The following is a 12,487-nucleotide window of genomic DNA, read 5'->3' as shown; positions in this document are numbered from 1 at the left end:
ATCAAAGAAACACATTGACAATAATACAATAATAGCAGAGGATTTTAACACCCCCCTCACTGAAATGGACAGATCATCTAAGCAGAAGATCAACAAGGAAATAAAGGTTGTAAATGACACACTGGACCAAATGGACTTCACAGATATATTCAGAACATTCCATCCCAAAGCAACAGAATACACATTCTTCTCTAGCGCACATGGAACATTCTCCAGAATAGATCACATCTTGGGTCACAAATCAGGTCTCAACCAGTACCAAAAGATTGGGATCATTCCTTGCATATTTTTGGACCACAATGCTTTGAAACCAGAACTCAATCACAAGAGGAAAGTCGGAAAGAATTCAAATACATGGAGGCTAAAGAGTATCCTACTAAAGAATGAATGGGTCAACCAGGAAATTAAAGAAGAATTAAAAAAATGTATGGAAACAAATGAAAATGAAAACACAACTGTTCAAAATCTTTGGGATGTAGCAAAGGTGGTCATAAAAGGAAAGTATATAACAATGCAACCCTTTCTCAAGAAACAAGAAAGGTCTCAAATACACAACCTAACCCTATACCTAAAGGAGCTGGAGAAAAAACAGCAAATAAAGCCTAAACACAGCAGAAGAGAAATAATAAAGATCAGAGCAGAAATCAATGAAATAGAAACCAAAAGAACAGGTGAACACATCAATGAAACTAGGGGCTGGTTCTTTGAAAGAATTAATAAGATTGATAAACCCCTGGCCAGACTTATCAAAAAGAAAAGAGAAAGGACCCAAATAAATAAAATCATGAATGAAGGAGGGCAGATCCCAACCAACACCAAAGAAATATAAACAGTTACAGGAACATATTATGAGCAACTATATGCCAGCAAATTAGACAATCTGGAAGAAATGGATGCATTCCTAGAGATGTATAAACTACCAAAACTGAACCAAGAAGAAATAGAAAACCTGAACAGACCCATAACCAGCAAGGAAATTGAAGCAGTAATCAATAATCTCCCAACAAACAAGAACCCAGGGCCAGATGGCTTCCCAGCTGATTTCTAGAAAACCTTTAAAGAAGAATTAATACCTGTTCTTCTGAAACTGTTCCAAAAAAAATAGAAATGGAAGAAAAAAAAATGGAAGAAAACTTCCAAACTCATTTTATGAGGCCAGCATATGTCAGGAAACAACAGATTTGGCAAGAATGCGGAGAAAGGGGAACCCTCCTACACTCTTGGTGGGAATGCAAGCTATTGCAGCCACTACACTCTTGGTGGGAATGCAAGCTATTGCAGCCACTCTGGAAAACAGTATGGAGGTTCATAAAAAAGTTGAAAATAGAGATACCCTACAACCCAACAATTGCACTACTGGGTATTTACACCAAAGATACAAATGTAGTGATCTGAAAGGGGCATGTGCACCCCAATGTTTACAGCAGCAATGTCCACAATAGCCAAACAATGGAAAGAGACTAGATGTCCATCGACAGATGAATGGGTAAAGAAAATGTGGTATATATAGATACAATGGAATATTATGCAGCCATCAAAAGTGAAATCTTACCATTTGCAATGATGTGTATGAACTAGAGGGTATTATGCTAAGCGAAATAATCAGAGAAAGACAATTATCATATGATCTCACTGATATGTGGGATTTGAGAAACAAGACAGAGAATCATAGGGGAAGGGAGGGAAAGATAAAAGAAGACAAAACCAGAAAGGGAGACAAACTATAAGAGACTCTTAATCTAAGGAAACAAACTGAGGGTTGCTGGAGTGGAGGGGGGTGGGAGGGATGGAGTGGCTGGGTGATAGACATTGGGGAGGGTATGTGCTATGGTGAGTGCTGTGAATTGTGTAAGACTGATGAATCACAGACCTGTACCCCTGAAACAAATAATACATTATATGTTAATTAAAAAAGAAAAAAAGAAAAGAAATCAATATTTTTAACTTCTATAAGCTACTTCAGGGAATATCCTCAAACTAACTATATTTGTCAGGGTTCTCAAGAGAAACAGAACCCCTATTTATATAAATATAATACACATGAGATTTATTTATTTATTCATTTTAGGGTATTGGCTCACATGATTTTGGAAATTGGCAAGTCTGAAATCTACAAAGCAGGTTGGCAGGATGGCCAGAGAAGAGTTGATACTGTAGTCCCATGTTCAAAGGCAGTCCAAAGGTAGAATTCCTTCTTCCTGTCCCCACAACTCTGAGCTCTGTAGGGTTGCAGGTCATAATCACCAAAGGGCAAACAGTTCTGCCACAAAACTCAGCAAAAATCACATTGAACTATAAGCTATGGATGCTTCCTGGACACTGCAGGATTCTTTTGTTCAGGAAATAGCCTGAATAACCATCTGTTGTCACCATTCTACAGACATGGGATAGACCCCTGCCCCAAATTGTGTTCAGGTGTCAAGACTGGTGATGCCACACACACACCAAGAGAATGTTAAAGTGTTAATATTTACATAATGAGGCTTTTTCAGGAAAGCAGGGCAAGCTACCTAAGCTGGTCCAAAAATGGCTTGAGAAATCAGGGAAAGGAAACTGACTTGGGGTTTTTATGGTGATTAGGGGATGGGAAGTCCTTTATGCAGGTGGAGGCTTGCATGGTTTGAACCTCCCACTGGCACCAAAGAAAGGAACATCTTGACTTTCTTATCATTTTTCCAGATGTGGAGGAAAAGGGGAAGAAAAAGAGATGAGGCTTAAAAGATGTCAGCAGTCAAACATCAAAAAATGGTGTCAAACTCTTTATTACACCATGTGCACAGGGGGAATTAACCTTGGTCATCAGGAGGAAGAAATGTCGCTATATGATGGAGACAAGCTAAATATGCTTGGCTCCCAAGCAATCCACATAGGGGTCTCTTCGTACTCTTCTGCCCAATTTTGGTAGGAAATGGACATTAGCAATAACTTTGGCCAGAGAAGAGCATGGTAACCAGGCTTTGTCAGGGCTGAGGGTCTCAGTCTACACAGACCAGGTGAGAGGAAGGGGAATCTAGAATGGATAGCGGGAAACACTGGAGGATCTTCTTTCTGGACTTAAAGGAAAAAGTAGATTTTAGCAGCATAAGGAGTAGATATTATTGGACATGGAGGTGCACCATACAAATTTCTTTTCAAGAAAGGACTTATTCCAGATTCTAGGGGTCTTATCAGTATAAAGTCTTCATCTTTTAGTCCCTTTAAAGACAGCCTCAGTTGCAGAAAGACATCTGGCCCATATCCAATGACTGATTGATGTGGGTGTGTAAAGGCCCAACCATTACATCAATCCCAAGTATACTCTCTAATAAACATTCTGTACTATAAACTCTGTTTCAGAGTCTGCTTCCCAGAGAATATAACCTGCAACATCCCCACTACTGCTATCAATTTCTGTATTACTTGGGATAAGGCTAGTGTTATGGACTGAATGCGTGTGCCCCCTCCCAATTCATATGCTGCAACCCTAAACACCAGTGTGGCTATATTTGGAATGAGGAAATAATTAAGGTTAAACAAGGTCATAAGCGTGAGGCCCCAATCTGGTAAGATTCATATCCTTGCAAAAAGAGATACCTGAGAGCTTACTCTTTCTCTCTTTCTGTCTCTCTCTCTCTCTCTCTCTACACACACACACACACACACACACACACACACACACACACACACACACGAGGAAAGGGCATGTGAGGGCATAGCATGGAGGTTGCAACCAGGAAGAGAACTCACACCAGAAATGAAATTTGCCAGGGTCTTGATCATAGACTTCTAGCCTCCAAAATTGTGAAAAAATAAATTTCTCTCTTTTAAGCCAATCAGTTTGTGGAGTTTTGTTATGGCAGCCTGATCAAACTAATAGCCAGGCTGCTTAGTAAATGGACTCAGCAATAAATCAGATTCTTGAAGAAGATAGAAGTTTATTTCTCCTCACCCAATCATCTGGAATAAACATCTTAGGTCAGTGGGCAGTTCTCCTTCATGAAAGTATTTAGATATCAAGGTCTCTTCCATCCCATTTTTCTGCCAAGGCAGGTATTTTAACCTACAGTCCATAGAACCTTCAAGGAAGTCTGAATATCTATAAATCCTTAGAGGATCAATAAATTTGTTTATGAAAACCTTCATCTTGGGACACCTGGGTGGCTCAGTCAGTTAAGTGTCTGCCTTCGGTCAGGTCATGATCTTGAGGTCCTGGGATCGAGTCCCACATTGGGCTCCTTGCTCAGCAGGGAGCCTGCTTCTCCCTCTGCCTGCTGCTCCCCCTGCTTGTGCTTTCTGTCTCTCTCTCACACACAAAAATAAATAAATTCTTTAAGAAAAAAGAAAAGAAAAACTTCATCTCAATTTTACCAACTTCCAACCATAATCTAGCATTTTATTCATTTATGAATGTGGGCCACAAGCCAAAGTAGTGGCAGCTGTACCTGTAATTCTGTCACATGTAAAATTCACATAATTTCAAAGTATATTAGTGTCTAAGATATCTTGAAATATCTTGAATATTATTTTGGAAGTAATGTATTTATTACAACTGTCACAAGATCTTATTAATATGTTGTGGAAACACACATATCTGTAATATTAATTGTATTATTTTAAAATGTATTTATTTCAATATTACTGATGGCCTTTGTAATCCTAAATTTTTTTGGCATTTAAAATATTATTCCAAAAAGAGGCACATATATTACACTAGACTGCCAAAGAACTCTTCATCTGCTTGGTGGCCAAATTGAATCATAAGTCCACAATCCAGATCAAAGGAGATAGAACATGAAGGAGGTACCCAACTCTTGTAATGTCCTAGTCAGTAAATGTCACACATCACTTACACTCATGTTCCATCAGTGAGGACTTAGCTTTATGGCTACACCTAGCTGCAAGGGTGGCTAGGAAATATAGTATATCAGGGAAGTCATGTGATTCTATCCTAATAGAAAATGGTAAATAAAGTTGGTAAATTCCATACAATCCATAACATTACCTTCTTGTACTTCATTCTTCAATAAGTTTTCTTCTTTTGTTTTAAAACTTTATCCATAGATTCTGTTAGTTTTTCTGTGTAGACAGGTTTGTTTTCTCCTTTCTATCTCATCCTTTGTAATCTTTATTTCTTTTTCTTGTCTTGTTGCATTGACTAAGACCTCCAGAAAAATTATAAATAGAAGCAATACTATAGAGAATTCTTGTCTTGATTCCAGTTTAGTAGAAATTCTGCTAAGAACTTTAACTATTAAGTGAGATATTTCCTACAGGTATTTTATGGATAACCTTTATGAGGTTGAAGAATTTATCTTCTATTCCTAGTTTGCTATAGAGAGCTGAGATTTATTAAGTGAAGAGTGGTAGTCCTTCATGAAATGGTAGGCCACAGGAATGAATGATTTGAATGAGGTTTAGTTTCTAATGAGATACATAAATTACTTGAAGGATGGTGTCTTGGTAATTCCTGACTTCACTTGATATTTCTTTCTCCCAGAGTAACCTCTGATTAAACACATTTTGGAAAATTTAAGAAGGGGCTGGTATGGCATTTACTCTGGCCTCTGGAGGTAGGGCCTGAACTAGGGAACATGAATCTGCAAACCAAGAGACCCACACTACAACCTTGGTTCTGATCCAGGTCACTGTCTCATGTTGACCAACAGGAATAACAACTAATATTTACAAGAATTTTTATCAGGTGCCTGGCTCTGTGATGAGCACATTACATATGTTGCTGCATGGAATGTTCACAAAATCCTGACATGGATATTATGTGTTTCCATTTTACAGATGAGGAAAATAAGGTGTAGGGTTTAAGTATCTTTTCCAAGATTACAAAACAGTGTAAGTAGCAGAGCCAATTGCTGTGTAATTTCAGTGAAACTAAACTCCATGTTAGCAATAAGTTTTCTGTACCACAAGTTGCTTTCCCTCTCTGGGCTTTCAATTGCTTATCCACAAAAATCAATATGTAAACTATACCAGGAGTAAGCAAATCTCCATGCAAATGGGTCTAATAAGAAAACACTAGAATGTTTGTGGGCTACATGCTTTTCTAAACATAATTATTTATTTTGGCCTGGAAGCACAGTATCTGCAAAAGCACTTGTGCATTTGTTATTATTTCTCTGCTGCTGAAGAGTTTCACCTTAGGGCTAGAATTTCAGACACTACATCATTAACACTAACTGTGCCATTTATGCATACTGAATTCTAATACTGGGGCTTTGAATACATATTGTCTAAGATGAAATCTAGTTTGGTGAGGAGGGGTGAGATGGCCTACACAGGTAAGGGGAAGAATCTGGGGATAGGGAAGTATCAAATTTCAGTAAGAATCAAGACAAAAAGAAAGACTAACCAGGAGATTTGCACTTGAGCAAGTGAGACAGGGATGCAATATTTGGAAAGGAGTCTGATTAGGATACAGAAGATGAAGGCTATGAGCTATGGTATGAATGAATGACTTTCTTTTTCCAATCCAAGTTTATAAATTAACAAAAAGGAAACACTTGGGGGGGAGGTGGGTTTGTACAGGGAAATTTATCTGTCTCTTTTTCTCTTTTGTCCCATACTTGTTAGGTCAAAAATGTCAGATCCCTAGCAGTAGCTGTCAGTCTGTTACTCAGCCCTGGAGTGGAAGCACCATTTTACAACCCAACAATGGCAGTTCTAGCAAGAATCATTATTAGAATCTTGTTAGAATAATGGGGTATGAGGGTCTGCCTGAATTTGAACTATTCTTCAGAGGGCAGAAGAGGATGCACTTGCCAGCTCAGTCAAATTCCTTGGAGCTAACTAACTTGTGGGGTTGTAGAGGGCAGGCATTTTGACAAAGAGGAATGCACTGACATGGTATCTTTTTGTGCTTTGGGTAATGAGTCATTCATTGACTATCTGAATATTTGGTTATAGGAGTGACCTCTTTCACACCCAATGCAGTTGGGATAGGGTCCAATCTTCATCCCTGCATAAAGGAAAGCACGTCCAAGCCCGTATTGATCACATCAAGCCATACTATTTATTTATTTCTTATTGCAACAAGCACATGCAATTACCCAACAGCTTATTTCCCAATTATACTTCCATTGGGTCCACAACTTTCCCTAGAAAGAGAATGCTCCTGGTGCTTTTCTCCAAAATCAACAGCAGAAAGGATCTATCAAATTGGATGATAGGGTGAAGGAGAGTTATCTCAGGCTGAACCAGGAATCTGACTTCAGGGACAACTACAGCTTCAGTTCCCCTTTCACCAATGTGCAGCACAGCCTTGTGGGCAGCCTGTGAGGAGGGGAAGAACAAACACTGCTGATCCCAAGTAACAGAAAAAGTCTTTGGAACAGTTTGGAAGCAGGAAAGGAAAAGGAAAGACAGGGCTACCCCTTTATCACACTGTTAATGGTGCTTGAATATGAAGGCTACTTGGCTAAGTGTAGTCACTCAGTATGGTGATTTTAGAGCTAGCTGTCAGGGAGCCACCAATTTTTCCATGGCTTTCTGCCTCTAGAAATCACATTTTATGCTTTTCTCTTCCCCCGCCACCTCCTCCAGAGCTCTATCTCACCAGAATTAATTCTCATCATTAAGGTCTTCTATCAGAATTGTTTTAGGACATGAAGGTAAGGATGGAATTAACTGTCACAGTGACTTGTTGGGGGTAATGAGAATGACTGTAGAGTCAATCTGGCATAGGAAGAGTCATTCTGCCTCTCTGGGTTTCAAAATCTTCATTAATTAAATGAGAGAATTGAATGAACTGACTCTTAATGGCCTTTCCAGTTCATACATTCAAGGAACTCCAATCTATCAACTTACATTGGAAAATTTAAGACCATTGTCCCCCATAAGTCCAAGAAAATTGGCATTATCAGCAAAGGCATCCTGGATGCCCATCTTCAGAAAGATGGCTCCAAGGTCATATGTGGCAGAAATGGAAAACTTTGGAACAAACAAGTCAATCCACCTGTAGGGGAAAGGGAGAGGTAACACATGGTTATCAGCACACCAAGCTCATGATTCCTTTCCTGTTTGTCACCGTTGTATTATATAAGGCTCTGCTTCTCCCCTAGGTTTTGTCAACAATTGCTATTCAGGTCAACACATGGTGTCAGCACCTCAGAATTTATCCTGAAATAAATGAACTCTATTTCCACCAATATTGGACTATAGCACTGGAAGTAGGGAGTTGTGTCTCATTTATAGTAAAAAAAGAAACATCTCTGGGGTGTTGGCCAAGGTTGGGGAGTCAACAACATGAATGTCAGTTGGTAGCACCTGGAAATGTCCATGGTTTTCCATTTAACACTCCCAGCCAATATGGCTGCTCATCTACTTCTTAATGTCAAAATCCTACCAACCCCTAAGCTCTAACTGGCTTCTAGGAAGACATCAATTTAGTAGCTGACTGGCTTTGGAGAGTTCATTTTCTCTTTCTAGCCCTGACTCTTCACTTGAAAAAATCCCTATGTTACTATCTTCTTTGCAGGTTTGTTGATGTGCTTAAATGAAATGAAGTAGTGAAGTATGTAAAGTGCTTGGCAAAGGGACTGACACAGAGTATGATCTAGGTATACTTTAGTAGTCATCACACAGCTATTAAGTGGTTTGGGGTAATTCTCCCGCCTCTGAGCTTCTGCTGAACTCTGTCTCACCTGTAATATGCCCACCCTCTACTTCTCACACCATCTAAGATGTTTACCCCTTCTGCAGTAAGCGGTTCCACTTCTTCAGTGTTTTAGATGACATGGACCCTTCCACCCACTCCATCTGACCCTCTTTGGGAAGGACAAAGAGTGCCAGAGCATTCTTGCTGTAGTCCATTTGAAGCACTGTGCAGTTCAGCTCCGTATCCACCAGGTGATAGTATTGTTCCATCTGGTGCATCATGGGCACTTGCACTGTTGTGGTTTTGTCCACTGAGAAGCTGGAACCCTCTTCTGTCTTGAATGGATCAAAAGGATTTGCCCACTGGGCTTAAAATACAGAGAGAAAAGAGTTCTTTTTTTTTAAACCAGTATTAATGCTAGTGTGACTTTTTCCATCAGTTATCTCATTTGGTAATTAAGACCACCACAGAGGTAGATACCTACTGTCAACCAGTTTTACAAGTGAGTGAGGACCAGGGAGGGAAAGACTTTACATGGTCTCCCAGCTAGCCCATGGCAGAGCCAGGAGTCACACCCAGGACTGTTGGACTCCATGCTCAACAGTTGTTCCATCTATGTCCAAAATCACTATACTTACACTAAACCCATCAGAGCCACAGTTTCTTCTTCCCTAAAAAGGTATAAGCACACCCAACACACAGAGTGAAATGAGACAACAGATCTGTTCTGCCGTTTTATCCGTCTACAAGTGTGTGGTTTGTGGCCAAGAATTGTTCACTCCTCCACCAAACATGGCTGACATGTGCTGTAGAACCAGGAGAAATCATTTGAGCACAACACCTTCAGAAAAGAGTCACATGTTTCTTGTTGTTACAAGCATGAGCTTTAGAATCAGACAAACCTTGGTGGGAATACCAGCTCTGAAACTCATTAGCTGTGAACTTGGGCCCTTATGAGGATTAGATGAGACAATGTGTGCAAACCACACATGTAGCATGGTGCTTAGCACATAGTGGGTGCGTTGTACATGATAGAAATATTTATATAACATGCCCAAGAATGCACAGCAAGTGAGGGTCATAGTAGGGTTTAAACCCAAGTCTATTTACCTTCCAAGCACAAGCTCGTCCAACCAAATCTTTTAGAAACCATGATTCTCTAGCTAGATGTGAGCAGGATGTTCATACTATTGTCACTCACCTCTCTGAGAGTGCCCTCTCTCTAGAAATTTCCTGGGTTCATCCACAGAGCTATGTGTCCCTCCTGGAAGATCCAAAACTACACACAGCAATGTACTGTGGATCAGGTCACTGTGGTATGAGGGACACCTACTGATGCCAGTGAGAAGAGACTATGAGCTCCCCAGAGAACCCCACCAAATTATGGGAACACTGACCTAGGAATGCATATCTTAGAGCCTTACCTTTAAAGTGAATATAGTTCACCAGGACCATGATGGTGTTTGGTTTGAGGTCTTGAATGAGGCCTACAACTTTCCCTTTGGTTTGCTTCTCCACATGACTGTTGATCTCCTGCTGGGTTGCAGAAACATTGGAGAAGTCGGTAGAAAATATCTCAGTTGCATAGAGGCTCTTGACATCATCTAAGAACTGTGCCAGTGGTTTCAGCTGCTTCCCAATGAAGAAGGTATTTCCCATTTGTAATTCTAACTCTTTCTTTGGAAAATTCAGTGAACAGATCAGGTGCTGGAAGCCCTGCTGGATCTCTGCCATCAGGGTGTCTGTAAGGTTAAACCCCAAGCTTTCCAGTATTTGAGTTTGGGTGCTGTAGTAAGTCCCAAAAGAGAGCATGGCCAAAGCTGCAGAAATGCTCACAGGGGAAAAGAAGATGTTCTGGTCTGGGGTCTCCGTAGTGAACCTCCAGTACAGGTTAAATGCAAAGTCAGCATTGATGGATGACATCTTATAGAAAGTGGCATTTTGTTGGGAGGAACTGCAGGTGGTTACTTTGCCTTCAGATCTGTTAGGTGGTGCACAATGAAGTTCAAGTACCAAGAGAACCAGATAGAGGAACACTGGCATTTTGGAAGGAAGATAATCTATAAGAGATAAGGTGAGAGAACCATTGGGGGTTCTTAGCTGGAAGAAAAGCCTTAGCCAGAAACATAATAATTGTCCATCATGATTAGTAAAACAATAGAAAATATTTAATGGTGTGCTCACCAGGGGCTGTGTGGAGGCCTCTCTCCTCTGAACAACTGAAGACACATCTAATAGGGACAGAGAGTAGGAAAGGTGGCTTGCTGGGGCCATCAATGGCATGGACTGTCTTTCAAATGTACTAGCAACATATGAAAACTCTGTGAGGAAATTACATTTATGAAAAATTATTTTTTTATTTCAACCAGAGGCAACCTTTTAGAGAGGGAGGTATCCTTTGATAAAACTAGAACTCCCTCTGCTTATGTTAATTTTTGTAAATTAGAATTTTGGATTTTTTTTAATTTAGCATTTTTCTTAAAATAAAATCTTCAAGAGATTAGATGAGAGAATATCTGTACATTCCTTTGGATAACAGACAAAGGAGAATAACTTTCAAACAATATTTTGGTTGGGATGGAAGGTTTAAGGAGCCATGTACAAGATAATGAGCTGAAATTAAAACAGCAATGCACAGAAGCCAAAGAAATATTTCCAAACAACAGAAAGATGAAAGTGGAACTTTTTTGCAGTTTAGATCCCTCTCACCACCAGTATTATCTAAAGAGTTATTTCTAAATTACAAGACATCTTAACACTATTATTCTTACACTTACTCATGTTATTTTTTTATTATTAGAATAGAAGCCAAAAAATATGGTGTAGTATTCTCTGAGCCTGGAAAGGTACAAGGCAGTGGAGTAAAGATTTTGGCTGTGGAATCCAGTGACCATGGACATGAGTGATCAGAAGGAAAAGATCCATAGAGTCAGGACAGGAGTTCTTACTCAGTCCTCTAGCCTTTTCCTGAGTGATCTCATCCACTCCTAGGAACTCATCTGCCACCACCCAAAACTACATACGCTAGTACAGATGACTATCCTGTGTTACCAGATATTTGTCCAACTGCCTACTGGATATAGCCACCAGAATGTTCCACACATACTTCAGTTTCAATTTGGAAATCTCAAAGTTTCCAAAGGTAAATATAACATCTCCCTAGCTCTCAAGCCTGCTCCTTCATCTTCATTCTATATCACTATCTACTGAGACTCCCATGCCAGAAGCCTCAGAGTCATCCTAGGGTCTTCCTTCATTCTTAGTACCTACATCTATTGAGTCATGATGCCTTCTGAGTACTACCTACTAAGTGTCTCTGAAAACATCTCCTTTCTCCTGCCACTGCCTCAGCTCATGGCCTGAACTACTTCACCAGCTCCTAGCAGGTCACGCTATCTCCAGTTTCTCCCACTCCAACACCCTGCTTCTATGCCTCTATCTAATCTCTACATGTCATCAGAATCCTCTCTCTGTAAAAGTTGCAGAAGCTGGTAAGAGGTCAATTATCAGATGACCACACTTAGACCTTGGCCTCTGGAGCTAGGAATTTGGAGCACATAGTTATCTGGGATTCTGACTTGCTGATAAAGATGTCCAAATTTCCCAAAGAGAGAGAAAAAAAGTACTTACAGCACATGTCCAAGAAGCTACTTGCATCTCTCAGAAAGCAAAATCTTTCCATCTTTATAACATGCCCTGTATTGCAAAAGTAGAGCACTCTTAGTTACACATTAACCCTGGAATTAACCCTGGGATGATATTTTCAAAGCTGATGCACAAAACCAAGGCCAAAAGGAACAAAGTGAAAAATGATAAAGATGGAACTTTGAATGATTGCTTTAGCTGCCAAATCCTTCATCTATAACAAAAGAGAAAGATAATTATCAGAGCTGGCAGGTC

The 12,487-nt window shown here is 39.9% G+C and overlaps 1 protein-coding gene across 1 annotated transcript; it reads right to left on the bottom strand.

Annotated features, from left to right (window-relative positions):
• Nucleotides 1–6,986: 6,986 nt before the first annotated feature.
• Nucleotides 6,987–12,233, bottom strand: SERPINA7 (serpin family A member 7). Its single transcript, XM_031027461.2, has 5 exons — nt 12,218–12,233; nt 10,012–10,647; nt 8,681–8,954; nt 7,798–7,945; nt 6,987–7,263 (listed from the first exon to the last, which is right to left on the bottom strand). Exons 1-5 carry the CDS (start codon nt 12,222–12,224, stop codon nt 7,060–7,062), a joined length of 1,269 nt encoding a protein of 422 aa, XP_030883321.2. The 5' UTR covers nt 12,225–12,233; the 3' UTR covers nt 6,987–7,059.
• Between the last annotated feature and the right edge of the window lie 254 nt (nt 12,234–12,487).

This window comes from Leptonychotes weddellii, chromosome X (genome assembly GCF_054177405.1).
Source record: "Leptonychotes weddellii isolate Sample4059 chromosome X, ASM5417740v2, whole genome shotgun sequence".
Lineage (NCBI taxonomy): Eukaryota > Metazoa > Chordata > Mammalia > Carnivora > Phocidae > Leptonychotes > Leptonychotes weddellii.
Note: the sequence above shows the minus strand (reverse complement) of the source record. Positions and strands in the feature narration are given on the sequence as shown.

Coding starts and splice junctions, on each gene's coding strand:
- SERPINA7 (XM_031027461.2), bottom strand. Junction 8,955..10,011: donor GAACTATATTCACTTTAAAG/GTAAGGCTCTAA, acceptor CTGTATTTTAAG/CCCAGTGGGCAAATCCTTTT. Junction 7,264..7,797: donor ATGGTCTTAAATTTTCCAAT/GTAAGTTGATAG, acceptor CCCTCCTCACAG/GCTGCCCACAAGGCTGTGCT.